This window comes from Bos indicus, chromosome 4 (assembly GCF_029378745.1).
Source record: "Bos indicus isolate NIAB-ARS_2022 breed Sahiwal x Tharparkar chromosome 4, NIAB-ARS_B.indTharparkar_mat_pri_1.0, whole genome shotgun sequence".
NCBI lineage: Eukaryota > Metazoa > Chordata > Mammalia > Artiodactyla > Bovidae > Bos > Bos indicus.
In genome coordinates this window covers 11,153,035-11,174,412 of record NC_091763.1, presented here as the reverse complement: position 1 = coordinate 11,174,412, position 21,378 = coordinate 11,153,035, and the positions used below count along the sequence as shown (strand labels likewise).

Sequence of the window (21,378 nt, the reverse complement as noted above, 5' to 3'; positions counted from 1 at the left end):
CTTACTATCTGGGCAAAAATCACCCTAGCGAAGCATTTTAATGACACAGCACTCTATTTTTGATGGTAGCTCAAGGCAGCTTGTTCTCAGTGCTCTTTCCCAAGAAATTGTGCAGATAATGTCCAGAAGGAAAAGACAAGATCTATTAAAATACCTAATATCCCTTGATGTAATGTCTATTTCTTTGGAAACACTCTGGAGATATCCAGGAATGGATGTCCTCAATGACTTCTTTCCAAGAAATTCTCCAAAGAAAGAAAGTATCTTCCCCTCTTTAAACAGTATTATTAAACAGAATGTTCGTTGTTTGGCACAGGTAGCTCAGACAGTAAGGATTCTGCCTACATTGCAGGAGACCTGTATTCAATCCCTGTTTTGGGAAGATTCCCCTGGAGAAGAGAATGACAACCCACTCCAGAATTCTTGCCTGGAAAATCCCCTGAACAGAGGAGCCTGATGGGCTACAGTCCATGGGGTCGCAAGAGTTGGACACCACTGAGCGACTAGCGCGCACACACACCCCCTTCTATTCAGAGGTTACAATGATAGTGTATACTAGGAATTGCAATGCTGAAATTGTAAGAATTTGTTGTATTCTTCCCCTGCTAGTGGGGACTTCCAAAAAAAAAAACAGCAAAGTGGTGATAAGCAAAATGGAAAATTGGGGCCATTTTCTGTAATATCTCTGAACATGTTCTGCCTTTGTTTATATTTTGTCAGTTGTTTTTATCAGTTTATTATGACTAGTGTTTTCATTGGCCATTGAGATTCATTTCCCTTTATAGTTTGGTAATTACATTTGTGAAATATACTTTTAATACCTAATCACCATCAGGGCACTCTTAAGGGATGTAGTTAGAAAGATCATCAGACATTATGTCTTAAATACATTGCTAATTCAGTACTAACTCTTTTTTTTAATTGCAACTTGCTATTGTGTCATGAACAGAGCTTTAATTATACAGAATGGTCCTTGCTGAAATGGCACTCTCTTTGGTCTAAGTACCTTCTTTCAATTTATGGAGTATTCCTTTGGGGAATTATTGTGAAACATTTTTAAAATTATACTTCCAGTTACTGGAAGACAGATTGAAAGCAGAACCGAACAGTTAAGGTGAGATGAGTATAACTTTTCCTTTTCCTCCCTACAGCTTTCTTCTTCTGTGCTCCAAAGCTACACCACAGGGAACATTCATATTAGCAAGACTGAATAAAACCCAGAACCTGCATCCCTAAACCAAATAACATTCATTAAGATTGCTTCCTTGGTGTTCTTAATTAAATTAGTTAAATGATTGGAGAAGTCTTATTTATGAACCGTAACTTCTTTATATACTGAATTTTTTTTAAAGCAAACTGGCAAAGTGAGTCATGAGCAAGTTCTTCACAAATACCAAACTTTCTGTAATAAAGCAGGTGGCAAAATGTTCTCTTCACCTGAAATATTAGGTTGCCACACTGAAATTGACTTGGACACCATCAATTAAGATAAATGTCCTTTAGATCATATTAGGGTCATGGTGGGAAACAACTGCTATGATGGAAACTATTTACATCATCATGGCTTACATTTAGCCATCCAACTAGGCTGACCATCCCTGATATCATTAATCCTGCTTAATCTCTTTGTTTCCCACACCCCCCCCCCCCCCCCCAGGAATCGAGCTAACTTTATAGAACCTTTTGAACTGCTCACACAGCCATGAAAAAAGGATCATTTCCAAGGTGCTCAAATTTCAGGGAAATGGCTCCTTAAATAATTTAATAAGAAAAGGGAAGCTTTGTAATAATTAAATTACTTTTGATGGCACTTTTCAGTATTTAGTAAATATATGCTACTGAATTGGAAATACAAGGGCAAACTTGTCCCTTCTAAGGTTGAATATCTTTGTGTGGAATCTCAGAATCGTGGGTGCATAAGGGTATGTCCCACTCAGACATTCTCTGTAGTGTGTAATGGCTGATAAGAGCAAGAAATGCATCTGACTCAGTAATATTTAAAGAGTGAATTTATAAATACAAGAAATGCTTTCTTGTATCATACAACATGAAGAATATAGCCAATATTTCATAATAACTGGAAATGGAAAGTAACCTTTAAAATTGTATAATTTTTTAAATAAAAGAAAATATTCTTAATCACTAGAGTCAGAGAAATTAAAAATTTTTAATTCTTTAATTAAAAAAATGTAGTGCTTTCTGCCTTTTCCCACCGCAACTCCATTTCTGCAACCACAAATTTGGAGGTACACACACAATGAATAGCAGAGTTATGGAAGAAAGGAGAGAAGCCTGGGCTGCTTTACAGCTGGTGAGCCTTAGTATAACAGCACCTGTGGTTAACAGCCAGCAATTGTTCTGATTGATGGATGTTTAAGTAGCAACAATTGTTAAATATTTTGAATAAAACCACAGGTCATTTCTTTATTTAACCCATTTGTTCTGGGGCTAAGCACCTTCTACCTTAAGATACCCTTGAGATCAGAGCCAAACAGAATTCCTAAAAGTAATTAAGAGAAATTGAACTGAGCAAGAGAATGGACTATGGTCGTGGGTTACATCTATTCCAACTAGACCCAGCCTTAGAGGTTTCACTGGCAGAAGATTGAACCCAACTAGGGAAAATTTTGATGTGGGACAAGATAGTAAGTCAGAGTGTGTACTAGTTCGGGGGTCCATGATTTAGGCTCACCAGAGCTCTTTCACTAACTTTCTAATCAATTTAAGGGAAATCATTTCAGTAGGTTTTCAGTTAAAAATTCACAAAACTTGAATTCTAGAATCCCTTCCAGTTCCATCATCTGATCAAATCAGGCATATTTTTTTCTGAAAGAGAATTTTTTCAATAGTGTGTAAAATAACATAATAACATGTATGCTGCTGCCGCTGCTGCTGCTAAGTCACTTCAGTCGTGTCCGACTCTGTGCGACCCCATAGATCCCCACCAGGCTCCCCCTTCCCTGGGATTCTCCAGGCAAGAACACTGGAGGGGGTTGCCATTTCCTTCTCCAATGCATGAAAGTGAAAAGTGAAAGTGAAGTCGCTCAGTCGTGTCTGACTCTTCGTGACCCCATGGACTGCAGCCTACCAGGCTCCTCCGTCCATGGATTTTCCAGGCAAGAGTACTGGAGTGGGGTGCCATCGCCTTCTCCGAATAACATGTATAGGAAGACTAAAATCATAAACCTACAGTTTTAAATTCCTGTGGGTATTTATAGACTGTTTTAATGCTTGTATGCCATTGAATTCTACCTAAATATTTTAAAGTTTGACTTAAATACATACATCCTGCTTCTCTCAGGGGTGAAATCATAGGACTTTTCATATTCAGGTGAATTCTTTACCACTGAGCCACCAGGGAAGCCCTGATACATATATGTATGCTTTTAATTTACTAGTGGGCTTGAAGTCAATCAAAAACAATGCATCATGATCAGTGTATGATACTTGAAAATTACAGTTTACATCCTGAGTTTCCTGGCACACTAATATGTAAATTGAATATACTTTACTTCGGGGCGGGACAAGTATATTGAGCATTGTATGGTCAGGCTTCTCAGAATGGTTATTTTCTTGCTTTCTGTACATCCCCTGCTTGACCAGAGCCTACTTCTCTCACATGAATATCCAGTCCCCTTAATGATAGGACCTAATTAGTAACTGTCCACATGATTGCCCTCTTCCCCAGCTGCTGGTTTCTCTGGTAACCAAACCAACATGGTGACTGAAACAACATGACGTCATTCCCCTTTGAAGGGTCGCAGCTTTCCCCACCCCGCTGCCCCACCCTGACTGCCTGCCAGCTCCTGGCAGGCGGTATCACTCCAGAGCCCACATCAGTAAACACCTGAGTCTCTGTTGCCATCTCCTATACCTCATGGGTCCCAAGGCTGGGCAACTACAAGGCTTGTAGACCTACAAAGTGCAGCCCTCTGTCAATCCTAAAGGAAATCAACCCTGAATATTCATTGGAAGGACTGATGCTGAAGCTCCAATACTTTGGCCACCTGATGTGAACAGCCGGCTCATTAGAAAAGGCCTTGATGCTGAGAAAGGTTGAAGGCAGGAGGAGAAGGGGATGACAGGGGATGAGATGGTTAGATGGCCTCATCAAATCAATGGATATGAGTGTGAGCAAACTATGGGAAATACTGAGGCTCAGGGAAGCCTGGTGTGCTACAGTCCAGTCCATGGAGTCACAAAGAGTCAGACACGACTGAGTGGCTCAACGAACGACAGCAATCACTGGTGAGGCAGCCAAGAGGCCAAAAAACTCCTGTGAGCCCCAAGATATCAGAAAACAAGGATGGGTGTGAAAAGCTGAGGAAGTGATCGGAGGAGGCAGTCCACCAGCATGTATGACCCTGCTGACCGCCACGAGAGATGAGAGATGTCTTTCTCTTCCGTTAAACTAATGATCTCCTGCTAACCTCAGAGCCTCTTACAAGTTTAAAGGTAGCTGTCCCATGCTCCGGGCTCTTGTGACTATGTGGGGATGGCTAAAGAATACAGACAAAGTGTAAGGACATGGATTATCTAGGATGTTAGCTGGTCAGGTAAGACAAGCATACCCCCAACCACCAGCCCTAAACGGCTACAGACACAGGCTTTAGGAGTGTTATCTCAGGGGCAGGCTCATGAGTTGGAGGTGGCCAGTTAACCAGAAGGGTTTGGGGCCCATGGCAACTGCAAAATACCCTTGGGCTTCTGCTCCTAGCTATGGAAGTGGGAAGAGCAATGATACTGCATAATAATAGCTACGTGTAGTCTACAATGTGTTACAACAGGTGCAACCCCATGGACTGTACAGTCCTTGGAATTCTCCAGGCCAGAATACTGGAGTGGGTAGCCTTTGCCTTCTCCAGGATTTTCCCAACCCAGGGATCGAACCCAGGTCGCCCACATTGCAGGCAGATTTTTCACCAGCTGAGCCACAAGGGAAGCCCAAGAATGCTGGAGTGGGTAGCCTATCCCTTCTCCAGCTGATCTTCCCCACCCAGGAATCGAACTGGGGTCTCCTGCACTGCAGCCAGATTCTTTACCAACTGAGCTATCAGGGAAGCCCCACAACAGGTGCAAGCTGTTACAAAGGCTTACTGGAGCTGTAGAGCAATGCAAGATGGCCACAAGTTCAGGAAGGGGTCAATACAGATGCTACACACTAGCATTTCCACCTGCCCCTCAGGCTAATTGAAAGGATGAAGGGGCTAATAATGACAATTAAGATGGGAAAACTCTCTCTCTACATGTGAACACGTCCCAAGAGCACCCACTCCAGTGTTTACACCATGTTAACCCAGAGGCAACTGGTCAACACCATCCAAGTTCAACTGTTGACCACCTGAGGACTGCTGCCAGTGGTTGGTCAGGACAATAGCTTGCTTTTGCTCTTGCCACGGGATCTGCTCCCAGAAGAACACATTATAAATGACCCTGGGGCTGGCAGGTACGGCCCCGGTGGTTTGGATTTGCTTCCTCGTGGGGGGTAATATTAGAAAGGGATTTAAAGGCTTCACCTGTCTTGTCAAACTACTTCACCTCAAACTACTAAAGGAATTAATTAGGGCACCATCATCTTACCCTTGGTCCATTATACTGTCTCTCCAGTATTCGGCACCAGCTCTGGGAACTAGGTCTGGACAGGTGGGATCATACTACAGACCAAGACAAAAACCACAGCAGGGTGGTATTATCTCAGAATGTTCTTACTGCTTGTATTTTGCTTAATGGTCATAGCTCCCCTGTATTGGGCCTGCTGACCATCTTACATCCTCTCCTTAGTCTAAGTGGAGGGAGTCTGTTCATGGACTGGGCGACAGTAGTGACCTCACTGTGAAGTGAGTTTGATTACCGGGTCCACGGGTTGCAGAGTCGGACAGGACTGAGTGACTGAGCGTGCATTGTTGTAGTGAGATGACACTGTATCCTCATCTGGACTTCCAGATGAAAGTTGGCCTGAAAAGCCCCTGGCTCCAAAGTTTGCCCACCTCTTGGTTACCTGTTACCTGTATTGCATGTGTGGTGTTTGGTTGCAGCACGCCTCTATATGCCTGACCCCAGCGATATCACAGAAAAGGGGTAGGCCAAGATTGCAGGGATCCTGCAGAGTATGTAGGGATGGAGCGTATGGTCAGGCCACTCAAGATGGCTGCTCTCTTGCTCTCTATACATCCCTGCTGGACCAGGCTTTGTTTCTTTCAAGTGACTATCCAGTCCTCTTAATTATAGGCCTAATTAATAACTGCCCACATGCTTGCTCCCTGCCCCAGCTGCTCGTTTCCCTGGTAACTGAGCCAACCTGATGTGAACTTCCCCCTAAGGAGTAGCCTCCTTCTCCCTCGAGAAGCAAAGATTGCCGCCATGTCCTGCCTGGCGTTTGCTGACAATGGTGGGATTTGTTCCAGGACCTTTGGCTTAAGATACCCTCTCCAGTGAACAGTTGATGTTTCCGCCATGGTCTCCAGGCCCTTTCTTCGGTCTGCAGTCTTATAGGCCTACAGGGTACAGCCCAACAGGCACACAGTGTGGATACTAAGTCAAACCAGAATATGTAAAATCTGACAGCGGTACAATCAATATGGCATTAGATGCAATTATAACCACTCACCCTTATTTGAAACGGTTTTCACACAAATCCCACTGAAGAAAGGAAATGTTTGTGTTAAAAATTTTTTTCACCCCTTTATTTTTCCATGTATAAAATTATCTGCAGGGAAATGAAAAACTGTTTATTTGTGACAAAGCAGCCTATTTCTGATTATTGTGCCCTTGAGTAGGACTGGTGAGCTGTTAGGTGACAAACCCAAGTCTTACTGTGGAAGAAATTTATTCTTAATAGCAACTTGAAACTTGAAGAATTTATAGGAAAGAAAAATCCTCAAGGCTCTAAATAAACTATTTAAATGAAAGTTGGCTTTGGATTACCCAGAAGGCATGGCTATTAGTCCTTTACAAAGCACAAATTTTATTTATTCGTGCCCATGGAAGTGACTTTTTTGTGGATGTTTCCAGTGAAAATTTCAGCAGTTCTTTTGATGCTATGTGTTAATTGAGGTCCACATTGATTGCTCTTGATTTCTCAGAATCTTTTATTGTGGTCCTGACATGTAAAGGGGGCTCAAGAATTTCTTACTGGGAGAACTTTAGACAACAACCAGACAACAGTCTCTCCAGGTTGAGAGGAGAGGCAATGAAATATGCAGTTGCATTTGCCTCTAAAAATACTGTTCTCTTTTTTTTTTTTTTTGTACCTCTTTTTTTATTGGAGAATAATTGCTTTACAATGTTGTGGTTGTCTCTGCCTTACATCAATGTGAATCAGTCATAATCATATACATATATCCCCTCCCCCTTGAGCCACCCTGCCCATTCCATCCCTCTAGGTCGTCACAGCGCGCCAGGCTGGGCTACCTGTGTTATACAACAGCTTCAGCTTCCTGCTAGCTATCTCTTTTACACATTATAGTGTGTGTGTGTGTGTGTGTGTGTGTGTGTGTGTGTGTGTGTGTGTCAAGCACACTGTTCTTACTTTACATGGATTTTACTTAGGGTGTCTTGGGACACTGATCTTCAAGTCAGATCAACAGGGGAGAAAAAGGCCACAGGCAATATTAGAGCTACATTAATTTAAATGTCTTTGTTACTTTTATATTTTTTAGGTCTTAAAAGACCGTTTTCAAAGGCCCAAGATGAAGTTCACACTTACACGCTGGTGCTTGACCCTCTTCATCTTCCTGAATGTAAGTGAAACAGAGTTATTTTAAGCTATGTTAATCAAGAATGCTGAAACAGTAAGGTTGAGTATAATTGAGCAAGGGTAGGCATTGTTCCCCAGAAGAAAAACGACAATTTTCTTCAGTATTTTGTTAACAAATCTCCTCTTTACATTATTCAAGGAAGACTATTACTAGCATTCCATGCCTGTCAATTTAATTTTAAGGGGATTTACTTTTTATAATGTTACACATCAAAGTTTATGGGAATAATTGCTAATGCAGTCCTTCCTTCTGTACCTGTCTGAATGAGGATAGTTTATTATGTAAGGCAGCCGTGTTATTTTAATCTTCAGATAAAGTACAATATAATTTGCTAAAGGGAATCCAGTACTTGGAAATGCATGTATCTTCATGCCATTGGAAAGAAATTTTAAACAAGAATATTGTAGAAACTATTGGAATATTTTCTTTTGTCTGTAAATGTCTAAGCCTTATATCATATTCTATAGATGCAGAGAGATTGGTATATTTTATTCATATTGATATTGTTATTCATATTTCAAATGAAATCCTATGTGATCAACTATATGTGAATATTCCTGAATTTTGCTTCACAAATCATGTAACTAGACATTGATAGAAGAAATGATAAAGTAACTACTAGATAATAAGATAGTTTGAATATTATCCAATCATATATTTTTTTTAGGAAAGACTAAACAAAGTCTTTTAACAAAGACTACAAAACTTTTGGTGTGTGTTTTTTTTTTTTAATAAAGCTCACCTTTTAAAAACTCTTACCTAGTATATTTTAAAATTCAAAGATTGAAAGAATTTCATATATTTGCATGAGCATGGCAGGTGCCTTGTGGTTTGTAGGCATCTTTTTACTAGCAAGCATGATTGCACAGGGCACTTACGTGGCTTTATGAGGTCTTCACTGTGACAAGCAGAAATTTTGCTTCTGTTTGGATTATATATTTGATCTGGAGGATTTGTCCATAAAATTTTTGATATATCAGTTTTCTTCTAAAACACTCATTATGTTCCACATTAATATTCTTCAAAGAAAAGTAAAATTTTTCATGACATTAATTACTCTAAAATGTCACTTCTTAGATACATTATTATGAAAAACCACTACCAATATATTTACTGAATTCTACCAACCTGATTTCCAAATGGTCTTTAAAAATTATCAGTCTGGTTCACCACATTCCCTTAGCCTCATCTACATTTACCGAAAGCAGTCATCACTTTCTCTTCTTGTGCAGTAACGCAATAGGCTTAGAACAGTGCTTGGCTCATAGTGCCCCAAAGATGCTAGTGAGGATGATGACAGTGGCCACACCAACAACGAGGAAGACAGAGAGAAAGCAGGCTCTTCTGAGAAGCATTTGTTGTTCTTGGTCACTTAACTGTGTTCCCCGATTTGTGTTGAATTTATGACACCATGGACTGTAGCCCGCCAGGCTCCTCTGTCCATGGGATTCTCCAGGCAAGAATACTGGGGTGGGTTGCCATTTCCTGCTCCAGGGGATCTTCCCGACTCAGGGATCCAACCCAGGTCTCTTAGTCTCAGGCATTGGCAGGTGGGTTCTTTACCACTAGCGCCCCCTGGGAAACCCCTTATGATATATATAGGAGTTTTATATAATGCTTAGGTAGAAAGTACATAGTCAGGCGTCTGATCCCATCTGGAAGAAGCAAAGCTAACACTTGACAGACCTCTATTTCATCCTTTACTTTGAAAAATATAAGTAACTGAAAACTACAAATCATCCTAACATAGACATTATCATTATTAAGAACAGCGACATGGAAAGTTGGTCATATCAACTTGTGAATTCTGGATGCATCTTCCCATTAGAACAGATCTGTCTGTGACAGTCTGTAGAAACGTCCTTCAAGCCAGTAGCATGGATCCCCATAGTCCGTAGCTTTGGATCATTTCTAAAGTTCTACACAGAACTGCTCTCTTCTTGCTCTCTCGCTGTTCTTCTGGAAACCGCCTGTAACACACAAGGAAGCTGATTGCCTTACATCAAAGTAGGAATTGCTTAAGCAGACAGCCATTCAAATCAGATTGCTTTACTTCTAGACCCCATGACTAGTGTGGATGGAACCTTCTAGAATGTAAGCTCCACGAGGGCAGGGACCTTGCCGGGTTTGTTCTCCCTGTTGATTCTTCAGAACCTAGGACAGTGCCTGACATATGGAAGGCATTCACAGTAGAAGAACACTGATGTTTCCTCGGCGGACTACAGCTGTCAGTGGCAGCTTGGTGGTCGTATGTGTGGCGCCATCTACTGGAACGTTTAGGAGTGACATCACATATATGGCGACTAAACTGCTGCATAGGACAACAATTAACAGGTGTTTTTTGGTTTGATTTTGGTAGCATCATGCAAGATGGCTTGAATGCAAAACTTCGAATTTCAGTCTTTATGCAGAAAAACATGTCCTTCATGTCTCATTTCTATCTTCACGTGAGCATAAAATTATATATTTACATTCCACAAACATATAAAATAAACATAACACAAATGATAAGTGGAATATTGTTTTCACACCACTTGGTGGTTTAATCGCTACTGTTTATATTTTCCCTCTTTACTGCTGAAAATTGTACCACCTCACTAGCAATTTTTATCTCTGAAATCATCAGCAAACAGTTTAATATGAAATTTACATGTTATTTTTCAGCAGTAGTAATTCCATGATTGGAATTACATAGATGTAATGGCTATATATGTATATATGTCATGGGTACATATATAACAGACGCCTCAAATTGTATGTTATTTTCAGAAGAAAATCACTGAAACATTCAGCTACCACTGGAAAAACTGCATTGTCAGTGCTCCAACATGAACCAGACCAGGCGCGGACTCAGATTATTATGGCCCCTCTGAGGACAGAAGTTCTAATTTCTCATTCCCTCAGTGTTGAAACAATCTCCGTTGAACCATGTTACAGGAAGTTCACTGGAGTTTGTTTCAACATTGGAGGAATGATAAGATGCTACTGTTGTCTACATGAACTACAGCTACTTTTTCAGATGGTCATGTCGCCATGATTACTGGTGTTTAAGACTGCATTGAACCAAATAATGTTGTCATTGAAAATACAGGTTTCCACTTGCTATTCTTGCACATACTGCCTCCCCATGGCCTCCATGAATATCCAGCTAAAACAGGAGCATTTAATGGGTTGTTCAGTCTGTTTAAAAATAGAATTCAGAATGTTTCTTTGGTCAAGCTTAAGCAAAATAGTTCCTAGTGTCTAGCGTATCTAATATAAGTGACAGAAAAAAAATTATATATGACATCATATTCTATTACAACATAATGGTTTTCAGCCACATTGATAAGGGATGTGTACACCTTTAATCATCATTGTCAGTGTGTTCATTTCTTCTGTCTTGAATTCTAGAGGCATTAAAATTAGAAATAATCCTAACACTTGGAGTGGTGTCAACTACATTTGCAATAAGTGTTCATATAGAGTTGCAACCATAATGTTACAACAATAATAAATATTCATCCTCTTCTGTTTGCAAGTGATTTCTGCTCAGATGACTTGCTGATGCTTCCACATCCAGTCCAAAAGAGAACTTATCTTCTCCCCCAAGAAAGGTTTTCCTTTCTTAATGTCTTCTCTTTCTCTTTCTCAAGACACTACATTTTTTTTTTCTTAGCTGTATTGGCTAAAATATCTAGGCCATTTGACTCTTACTGTTCTCCATTCCTTATCAGGTCTACTTCAGTGCTTTTATTGAAAAAGTGCTGAGTTGCTGTTTCTTGGTCCATCTTAAGGTGATGTGGTCCATGCCTTGAGCTGCCTGGCTGGCCTTCCCAGCTCTAATCTGATGCCTAACTCTCCTTTCACAATCTTCACTGGTCAAAAAACTGCAAGACATCTTTACTTCATCATGCTTTTAAAATACTGGCTAAAGTATCTTGAGCCTTTCATGTCCCAAAAGTTTTTTGTTTTCATAGGGCTCTGTATTATCTGATTTTCCTTGATTTCAGTTCTTACCCTCAAACATGCTCCCCTCCAGTTTGGTTTCTGTACAATTTCACACATGCCCTTTCTTTCCTCTGGGCTTACCTGTGTGCCTTACCTTCCATCCAGAAGGCCTTCCCTCTCCTCTCTGCCTATGCAGACAGTCCATATATTCAAAGTCTAATTCTACCTTGGATCTGTAGTCATTCCCATCTTTTCTTGCTCCATGCTCTCTCTCCACTATTAATTTTTATTGTTTAGCCTTTAGTGATAGACTGTCTCATGGGACAGGATGCATTGTCTACACAGTGAGATATGCTAGAAAACAGTGAGGCTCTACCATGAATAGCCTGGGGTATATGGAGTATAAGCATATTTATTTTAGCAACTGTGGAGAATAGAGAAAGGTATGTAATGCTATCTCTGCCATCAGTACATTGGGTAAACTTCCATCTTAGAATAATTTAAACAGAATAAGGCCAATTAAGTGTTTCAGTAGGTGTGATAGAAAGCCAGGAGTATTTCTAACTTGAGAAAAACAGAAGTCAGTGCAGGTTGACGCTTGCAAGGCTCCTCCAAAAAACTCTCTATGCAGAACATGGATATAAAAAAATTCCAATTCAAACATAATCAAAACATCAGAGCCACAAAAGAAATTGAAATCTATCTAAACACAACATAAGACAATTTGTCAGACATCCATCTTTTCAGATACACAGACATACAACTTTGATTAATAGGACCTATGATGGTAATGAAAACTAACAGACTGACAAAATAATGTCAGCCTGCACTGAAAATTTAGAAGCACTAGGAAAAATATTTAAGATTTACCTTAATTTTCAGCAGTGAAAATCAATTACCTTGTATAGGTCATCTGCTGATGAAACCAGTTTAAAGAGATTAAGGCAATTATCCAAAGCAGAATATTTCAAAAGAACATATTATGTTTGTTCTGTGGAATAAATGGGGTAAATTTTTTGGCAGTGTGTGCAATCTAAGTACAAACAAATCAGTTGAAAGAATCCAATTAAAACTTATTTATTGCACTAATATATCTACTTTGAATAACATGATTCATGATTCTTAGGAGCTCCAAAGAAAACAAAGTTGATTTAATATTCATATTTTTTGGAAATCAGGTTATTTATTTCTAAACTTTACATTGATAATAAAATTTTAAAAATCTTGTAATGAGGTGCGTGGGTCTGTGTGCATGCTATACATTTTCAGCGTGGATGAAATGAATGAGAATATGAAATTTTTAGGTAGAATTTATAGATGAAATATAAATACACTTAAATTATAAAGAAAAAATAATCCATGTGGAGATTGTGCATAATTGTTGCTTATAGAAGGAAAATAAATGTTTTCATACTTTTTGATCATCTCATTATATATTCTCCTCTCTCTACTCTCCGTAAGTAACTCCATTTCCTGTCTAATACAGCGCCCGCTTCCGGTTCTTCCTACCGGTTCAGATTCCACCTACTCTCCAACACTGGAGCCGGAGCCATTTCTCTTCCTTGTAGGAAAACAGAAGCTGTTGCAGGCACAGCACAAATGCTTTGACCGAATGCAGAAGTTACCCCCCTACCAAGGAGAAGGTAAAAAGAAGGCTGTATGTGAATGTGTGTTTCAAACATTAGTAAAGGCTGATTTTCTTCTGGGGGTAAATATGTGTTAACTCAATTAATTTAATATGCCAATGTTTTTAACAGTGGCTTTCATACTGTGGTATGTTTGTGTATTTTATGCCACAGACATGCCTAGTTTCTTTGCTCAGGTTCATCTGACTGCTTTTGGTTAACATCTGCCCCTAAGACAAAATTGAGTAGCCCAGTAGTGGCTCAGCAGTAAAGAATCTGCCTTCCAATGCAGGAGACCCAGGTTCAATCCCTGGGTTGGGAAGATCCCCTGGAGGAGGGCATGGCAACACACTCCAGTATTCTTGCCCTGGAGACTTCCATGGACAGAGGAGCCTGGTGGGCCACAGTCCATGGGGTCCTAAAGAGTCAGACATGACTTAGCAGCTGAGCATCCACCCACGATAGAGCATATCCTTTCACAAGGTTTCTTTCATAACATTTCTGGAGATATCGTAAAGGAGAAATTTTGGAGGAAAGATACGACACAGATGACAAGTAAGCCTTTTGAGGAATAAATGGAGAATACCCTACCAAAAGAAAAAAAAGGAAATTCTCTTAGTCGTTGGAAAAGTTAGTACCGTTATTTTGTTGCTACTGCTGTTTGAACATTGCTGTACCCGAGTGGAGAGCCCCTGAGTGACCGTCTATGCCCTGTTACATCTCCCTGAGGATGCTATGGTGTGTGATAACTGCAGTGCAATCTCTCTAAACGGCCAGGTCTGTACTGCAACCGCACGTGGGATGGCTGGGCCTGCTGGGACGATACGCCCGCCGGGACGCTCGCTGAGCAGCACTGCCCAGGCTATTTTCCGGACTTTGATGTGGAAGGTAGAGTATTTCTTTTTATTTTATATTTTGCAGTGAATCTTTTAGCACTTTTCTAGTTCCCAAAAGAAAATAAGATGCAAAATATACTACCAAATCATAGCCTCTACAGTTCAGCATGTCCTGAAAGATCCCCACAAATGAAATATCCAGTTGTCCAGAGACTGTGAGCTGCCCTTATTTTTTAAGTCAATGACCAGTTGTGCATGTTGGTCATAAATTCTATTAAATATTAAATAAAAATGGAACATTTATATATTTTAAATATGTAATATTGAATTTTAATAAACATTGCAATTACTTTTTCTAAAACTGAACAGTTTTTATTTACAGCTGAATTTTTTGTAGAATTTTCCATTGTCTCCCATTTGATGACTTATGCAAATCCTTGATCTAGAGTTTGTGTGTACTGGGTTGGCAGAACAAGCATAATGGGAATTTGATTGTAATGTTGAAAATGATATAAAACTATCGTGTGTAGGGAAGAAAAATCAGAAGGTGGTAACTCCAAACACTTACTAGATTTCTGTTCCAACAGCAGATGATTGAAATATGCTCAGTAAAGAAGACTGGCACTATTAACATGGATCATACTAACCCAGCTCTATGCCCTGCCCCATATGAACAGCCAACAAATGTGTTAAGTTAATTAGTAACATCAAAGTCACTGTAATTATAAAAGTAACAAAGGAATGTTTTCATTGAATAGTTTTTTTTTTACTTTCCAAAACAGTTGCATATATATTATCTCCTTTTATACTCACACAATATTTTATATAAAACCACAACTGAACCCAAGTCTTCTGAACTCCTAACTAACCCTTTTCTATGTAAATGAAAAAAGCATTTGAGAAACAATATTTCTAAATCATTGTACAAACTTATATAGGTTGAAGTGGTTTTCAGAACTTTCAAGCCAGAGCATGGTTCTCCTTCAGGCTTCAGTCTAGCCACACTGGTGGGAGACTTGCTTTCCTGCTTCCTCCGAGAATGAGTTACAACCTTTGACCCCCGTGGAAGCGGAATTACAGTGGAGCACTTTTAAAACCAGTTCAGGCCAGCCACTTCTAGGAATTCTCATTTTGATTTAAGAGTTGGAATGTGAAGAGAGAAAGAGCATATCGCTCTTCCCTGCTCATCACTGCTGCTGCTAAGTCACTTCAGTCGTGTCCGACTCTGTGTGGCCCCATAGATGGCAGCCCACCAAGCTCCCCCGTCCCTGGGATTCTCCAGGCAAGAATTCTGGAGTGGGTTACCATTTCCTCCTCCAGTGCATGAAAGTGAAAAGTGAAAGTGAAGTCGCTCAGTCGTGTCCGACTTGTAGCGACCCCATGGACTGCAGCCCACCAGGCTCCTCCGTCCATGGGATTTTCCAGACAAGAGTACTACAGTGGGGTGCCATCGCTAATCACTACCTTCCTGTAAACCCTAACTCGGTGCTATTTGATGGTGGTCCCCAGGTCTTTAGTGACTCTTCCCAATAAATTATGCTTCATTAATCTTGATCTGATGACTGCCTTAGAGGAACCTGATTGGCACAAAGAGTTGTTCTGTAATTGAGGCTGCAAGGCCAGTTCCAAAGCAGCAATGGGCTGTTGCTAAAGTGGCTACAATTATTAACTAAAAGGCAACTTTGGGGTTAGCCAAACAGTGATTTCCAGGCATAGATCCATCTTTTCGGCCTGATTTTTAGATACAACCCTCTCAGCTGGGGAACAAACCCACTTCTAAAGAAAGGCAATTCTTAAATACATCTGTATTCAACAAACTTAAATTCTTTAGTACTTTATCATTGACCCAAAGCTGTATCTCGATGATCCACTCAACAGTTTAATGAAATGACAGAGATTTCCTTTTAAACAAAGTGCTTGGTAAAAAGGTAGCTAGATAATGAGAGAGTGAACAGCAGTGTTAAGATTCCAATGAGGCTGATAGAAAGAAAGAAAAAAAAGTGAAGTTTGGCAATGTAAAGTGGAGATAGCAATGCTTCACCTGGCTTTGCTGAAGCTAAATTGAAGCAATGCATATTAAAGCATCTTGTGTGGTGCATGGTTCCTGGTTGTCTCTATTGACTTCTACTCACGTTCAGGTTCTATAAAGTGATTAACCCTTTGCAATGGCTCTTTAGCTTTAATTTATTGTTTTTCTGTCTTGCGATTTTGAGGTAGTAATGAGTTCTGTTTCACTAACAGAAAAAGTTACAAAGTATTGTGAGGAAGATGGGGTTTGGTACACCCATCCTGAGAGCAACATTTCCTGGTCCAACTACACCATGTGCAACGCTTTCACCCCTGAGAAAATGCAGGTAGGTTCTATTGCACATTTCAGTCCTGGAGGAGAATGCCGTTATCTGTACACGGAAATGTATGCCTAATGGTAAAACCCCTGCTACTGAGAAGCCAGCCTATTTTGTAGAAGGAAATCAGATAATGACCTGTCAGTTTGGGGGAGTTTAGGGAGTGGCGCTGGAGAAACGATGCTTTACTTCTTGGTTGGCACTCAATCAGTGACGGTTCCCTGAGCGTGTGGAATAGGCCATTTATGGCAAGGGGAATGTGTCCATGGAGCAAATGATGGAGTTCCCTACAATACCAGACATTAGGCAGCATTTTCAAGAACTCCCTCAGCAGTTCTCTCTGGGAAGGGTTCCAGAACTACAGATTTCTCCGCAAGTCACCAGCTAACAACTGACCACTCTGTCCTGAGAGGTCCATGACAGTTTTGCTATCAAGCCTTGAACAAACTCTTGAGGATGGAGCTTCTCATCAGCCCATTGATAGGAGTGCAGCTGTTTATTTTTGTGGAAACCCATTCTAATTTGTTACTTCTTGTGTCTTACTGTTAAATAGCTTTATTATCTCTGCTTAGAAATATTGAAGCCAATGGGGCGGGTGGTGGGAAGTGGCCAGTAGGTAACTACCCCCTTCTTCAGGTTCTTCAGAAATCTGAAAGGATCACCAAATCTGCAACCAGCCTCCTGTCCGCACGGGCTGGGAGACACCATGGGTCAGCGTTTCGTCACACAGGGCTTCTCTGGGCAGCCCTGGTGGCTGCAAAGGAAACCTATTGCTTCCTTCAAGGATAGGCCTGTATGCTAAATAATTACTAATTCGGAAGCTACAGAAACATCAGTGCTTTCATTTTCTATAAAGCTTTAAAGTATAGAAAACTTTCCTGTCATTAAAACAGAATAAAAAACAATTGAACAAGATGAATAGATAGCTTAGAGACCAGATGACTAGAGGGACACCTCGGCACAGGCCAAGGACACCAAAACCAGTTATAGCATTTTGTGTACAAGTTTTTCATCTCTCTTGGGTCTGTTTTTTCCCCTTGATCAGTCTTGCTAAGAGGTATTGAAATTCTTTTTAAGAACTAGGTTTTGTCTTTGAGCCACTCAGTATATATTCAAGTTCTCTTTATCATTTAAGTTTAATTTTGTTTAGATAGAAATTTAGGTCATTGATTTTTGATCTTCTCATGTATGCATTTTAGTCTGTAAACTTCCCTCTGTGTGCAACTTCATCTGTATCCAAAAAGTTTTGGTGTGTCATTATGAGTTCTTCTTTGACCCAATGGTCATTTAGAAATACATTTTTACTTTTTAATGATATGAGGGGTTTTTTAAAGTTATCTTTTTACTGATGCTTTCTAGAATATGATGATCAGTGAATATCCAACTTAAGATTTGAATTGAAATACATTCATTTGCTTTACTGACTAGTATATGTCAATGTGAATATCCTTTGTTTTTTTTAAAGAATGGGCATTCTGTAGATGTCGTGTGCAGTGTTTATTTTATGTGAATTAGTAAAATCTGTTGATCGTGTTGTTCAAATCTTCAAATCTATAGATTGATTTTTCCTCCTTGTGTTTATTCTATTGATGACCAGGAGTTGTCAGTTTTTGCTTTATGCTCTCTGTGACTTAAGTTTATATTATTAGGTGCATAGAAATTTAGTATTTCTGGGTCATCCTGACTTAACATCTAGAGTTTTGTAATTTCACACCGGTTTTCTTGTGGTTAGTGTTTACCTGGGTCATCTTTTCACAACCTTTCAGATCCAATATTTCTGTATGCCTGGGCTAAATGATGTTCCTTACAGCAGCATATAATTGCTTTAAAAATCGTCTAGTCCAACCACATTATTTTAAAGATGACGACTACTGCAGTCTGGGAAAGTAAAGTGACTAGACCTGAAAGTCACACAAATACTTACTGACAATACTCTGAGTAAAGAACACTCTGATGAACCCACTCTTAGATTCTTCCCACCATGTCATGCGTATTTTGGTTTAACTGATGTTCTTATGATATCAGTTAAGATAGTTAATCCATTGATCCAATTTATAATTCAATATAATTTAATTCTCTGAAATATTTACAATTATAATAGTTTTTTTTAAGGAGAAAAACAGTTGTCAATTTACATCACTTAGAAATAGAAACTGTTTTCCCTCTTGTATAATGATTTATTCATGTATTTGTCTTTGTAACTGCTTTGCTTTCCTTCCTGCGGTTCCAGAGCGCGTACATTCTGTACTACCTGGCTATTGTGGGTCATTCGATGTCGATGGTCACCTTGGTGATTTCCCTGGTGATTTTCATGCGTGTTAGGTACGTACACTTACAGCATCTGCTTTGTATTTTCTCTTAGGCGCTAAAAGAAGTGGTATACTGCAAGAGTGTTGCTCCTTATATGTTCCTTACAGAACAATCTGCACGAGAAAGTCTGCAGATTCCATGACATGTGACACTGGCAGTCTTGGAGTAGCAAGAAAAATGAAATTAATTAAAAATATGCTTTTTAACCCTATCCTTGGGGAAAAATAGGATGGATTCATATAATTTTCAAAAGCAGTATACCCCCTTCCCAAAATGAAATAATCCTGTGAGCCCGTAGATACACTACATTAACATGGTCAAGTTCCACTTACCGGCTAAGCTGCCACGAAGCATTGAGGAAAGAATCTTCCTCCTTTTTTTTTTTTTCACCCCCACTCTGAAATATGGAGGCCACAAGTTCAAACACACCCTGCTTAACTGGGAATTGTATTGTAAGTGGGTTGGGCCAGAAGAGAAGTGGGGCTGGGAAGGCTCCAGTCATGTGCATCCATGTAAGGAAGTCTCTTTTGGCCTTGACTCGGCCAGAGTCAAGGGCAGTTCCTTGAAGAGGATGGCCTGGTGTCAAGTGTCAGGTTTTTGCCCCTGCACCCCTACCACTGTTAACTGAAATTCTCTTCTAAGAACTGTAAGAAACGAAATTCCAGTGAGGGTTTCTATTCAGAGGTTGTGTCCATACAAATGATCGCATTATCTATTGCAAAATGATTAAGTTAATTCAGACACTGATTTTACACCAATAGAGAATTTAAAACACTGATTCTATATTTTTCGAAATGACCACAATATATGTGAGATAGTGACATATCTCAAACATAAATTTGGTCCTAAAAGCCTCCTAAATTTAGTGTCATTTCTATAGGTCAAAGTCAGGAGGCACTATGGTAGTCTTTCATGAGAATTCTAATTTCTACACTACCATGGTATTTCCTTCCACTAATACTTTTTTAGTGATATTATACAAATGACTAAGAAAACCTCATAGACACAGACTACAAATAATTCTCCACACTTAAAAGATGTGAGATATAAATAAATGTACAGTGATTTGTATACAGAATACCAGAATCTTAAATTGACTTTTGTTCACATATTGCCATAATAATAGACAAAATTAAACCAAGGAATCACTTGTAAAATACACCCTAACATAAGTATTATTTTTCCTTGATCCGGTTTTTAATCTTTGTCTATAACTTACATCATAATCACATTTATGTATGTCTACATCTTATATCATCAAAATTTATGTTGACTAAGCAATATAACTGAATAGCAAGGTTTTGTTAACTAAATAGCAAATAATAGTATAAATAAGCAGAAAATGAGTTTCTTCCACATATGGCTGAACAGGAGGAAGACTGATAAAGCAACAAGACATGAGGGATTAATTATTTGAATAATTTTTTCAATTATAATGATTCAGGATACAGCAGAGTAAGCACGTGGCATGGTTAACCTTTGAATGTCTTCATTTTTCAACTACGCTTGACCATAATGCAAAAAATACATCACCGTGGCTCTCATATTACATTGATTAAAAAGTCTATCACTGAAAGTCTATTCTTTCATTTTTTTTTTAATATGACCATAAGAAAATTCAAAGAAAAGGCCCCAAATTTGCAACGGTGCAACTAAATGCATGCAGGACTTTAAAGATGAAAAAAAAATGTCAAGGGAACATTTTTCTCCTGTCACTTAAATGAGTGATGAGGTATAAGAACCAAATCAGCAAAGAAAGTAAGGATGTTCTTTCAATAATTATTTGTCTGTTAAACCACTAAAGACGGGTGTTTAAAAGTGCAGCACACAAGCAAAGTGAAATATTTCTCAATTCCAGTTAGTCCCAAAGCAAAATTAATCTGGTAAAATTCTTTGAGAGCGTGTGAGGGCAGACTGTCTAGGAAGCACCAATTTTTGCCCTTACCATCTCTTCTTTCAAGAACCTACCAAAGAGCAAGTCTTGGGAGGAAAAACACATCTTATTGAGGTAGAATCTGGATGCAATGATGGGAAGACAAACTGAAATGCCTTGTTCTCCAGGGCACACACAGTAAGAGTGACTAGGGCATGAAGAACACCATATTCAAGTCCAAAAGCAGTCACGTCTGATTTTTATACCTGTTCTTAATCTTACCTTAAATTTCCCCAAACTAAAAATATCAAGGCTATCTGTTTTCCTTAAAGTACATTTCTGGGAATTTCCTGGTGGTTAGAACTCCATGCTTCCACTGCCGGGGGCATGGGTTTGATCCCTGGTTGGGGAACTAAGATCCCCACAAGTCATGCAGCATGGCTAAAAATAAGTCAATAAAGTACGTTTCTGATTCTTCACATTTTTTCTTACATTTGGATTTTAGAAATTCAAAATGATTGTGAAAATAAAAGGGAACTGATGTATGACAACATTTTTCTCTTATAGAAATATTTTTCTAGATTTTTTTCAAATGCTCAACCTCACCCTTGTGATATTAACTGGACATTATAACGGGAGGCTTTACAATTTATGTACTTAAATGGCATCATCAGTGTGAAACTTGAGCAAGATCTAATCATC

At 39.4% G+C, this 21,378-nt stretch overlaps 1 protein-coding gene across 1 annotated transcript in view; it reads left to right on the top strand.

Annotated features, from left to right (window-relative positions):
- CALCR (calcitonin receptor) overlaps positions 1 to 21,378 on the top strand; it is a 111,371-nt gene that overhangs the window by 60,387 nt on the left and 29,606 nt on the right. The window contains exons 3-7 of the mRNA XM_019959686.2: positions 7,659 to 7,739; positions 13,174 to 13,330; positions 14,090 to 14,200; positions 16,390 to 16,502; positions 18,724 to 18,815. Coding sequence (XP_019815245.1) covers positions 7,659 to 7,739; positions 13,174 to 13,330; positions 14,090 to 14,200; positions 16,390 to 16,502; positions 18,724 to 18,815 — 554 coding nt within the window. The remainder of the gene's footprint in view (positions 1 to 7,658; positions 7,740 to 13,173; positions 13,331 to 14,089; positions 14,201 to 16,389; positions 16,503 to 18,723; positions 18,816 to 21,378) is intronic.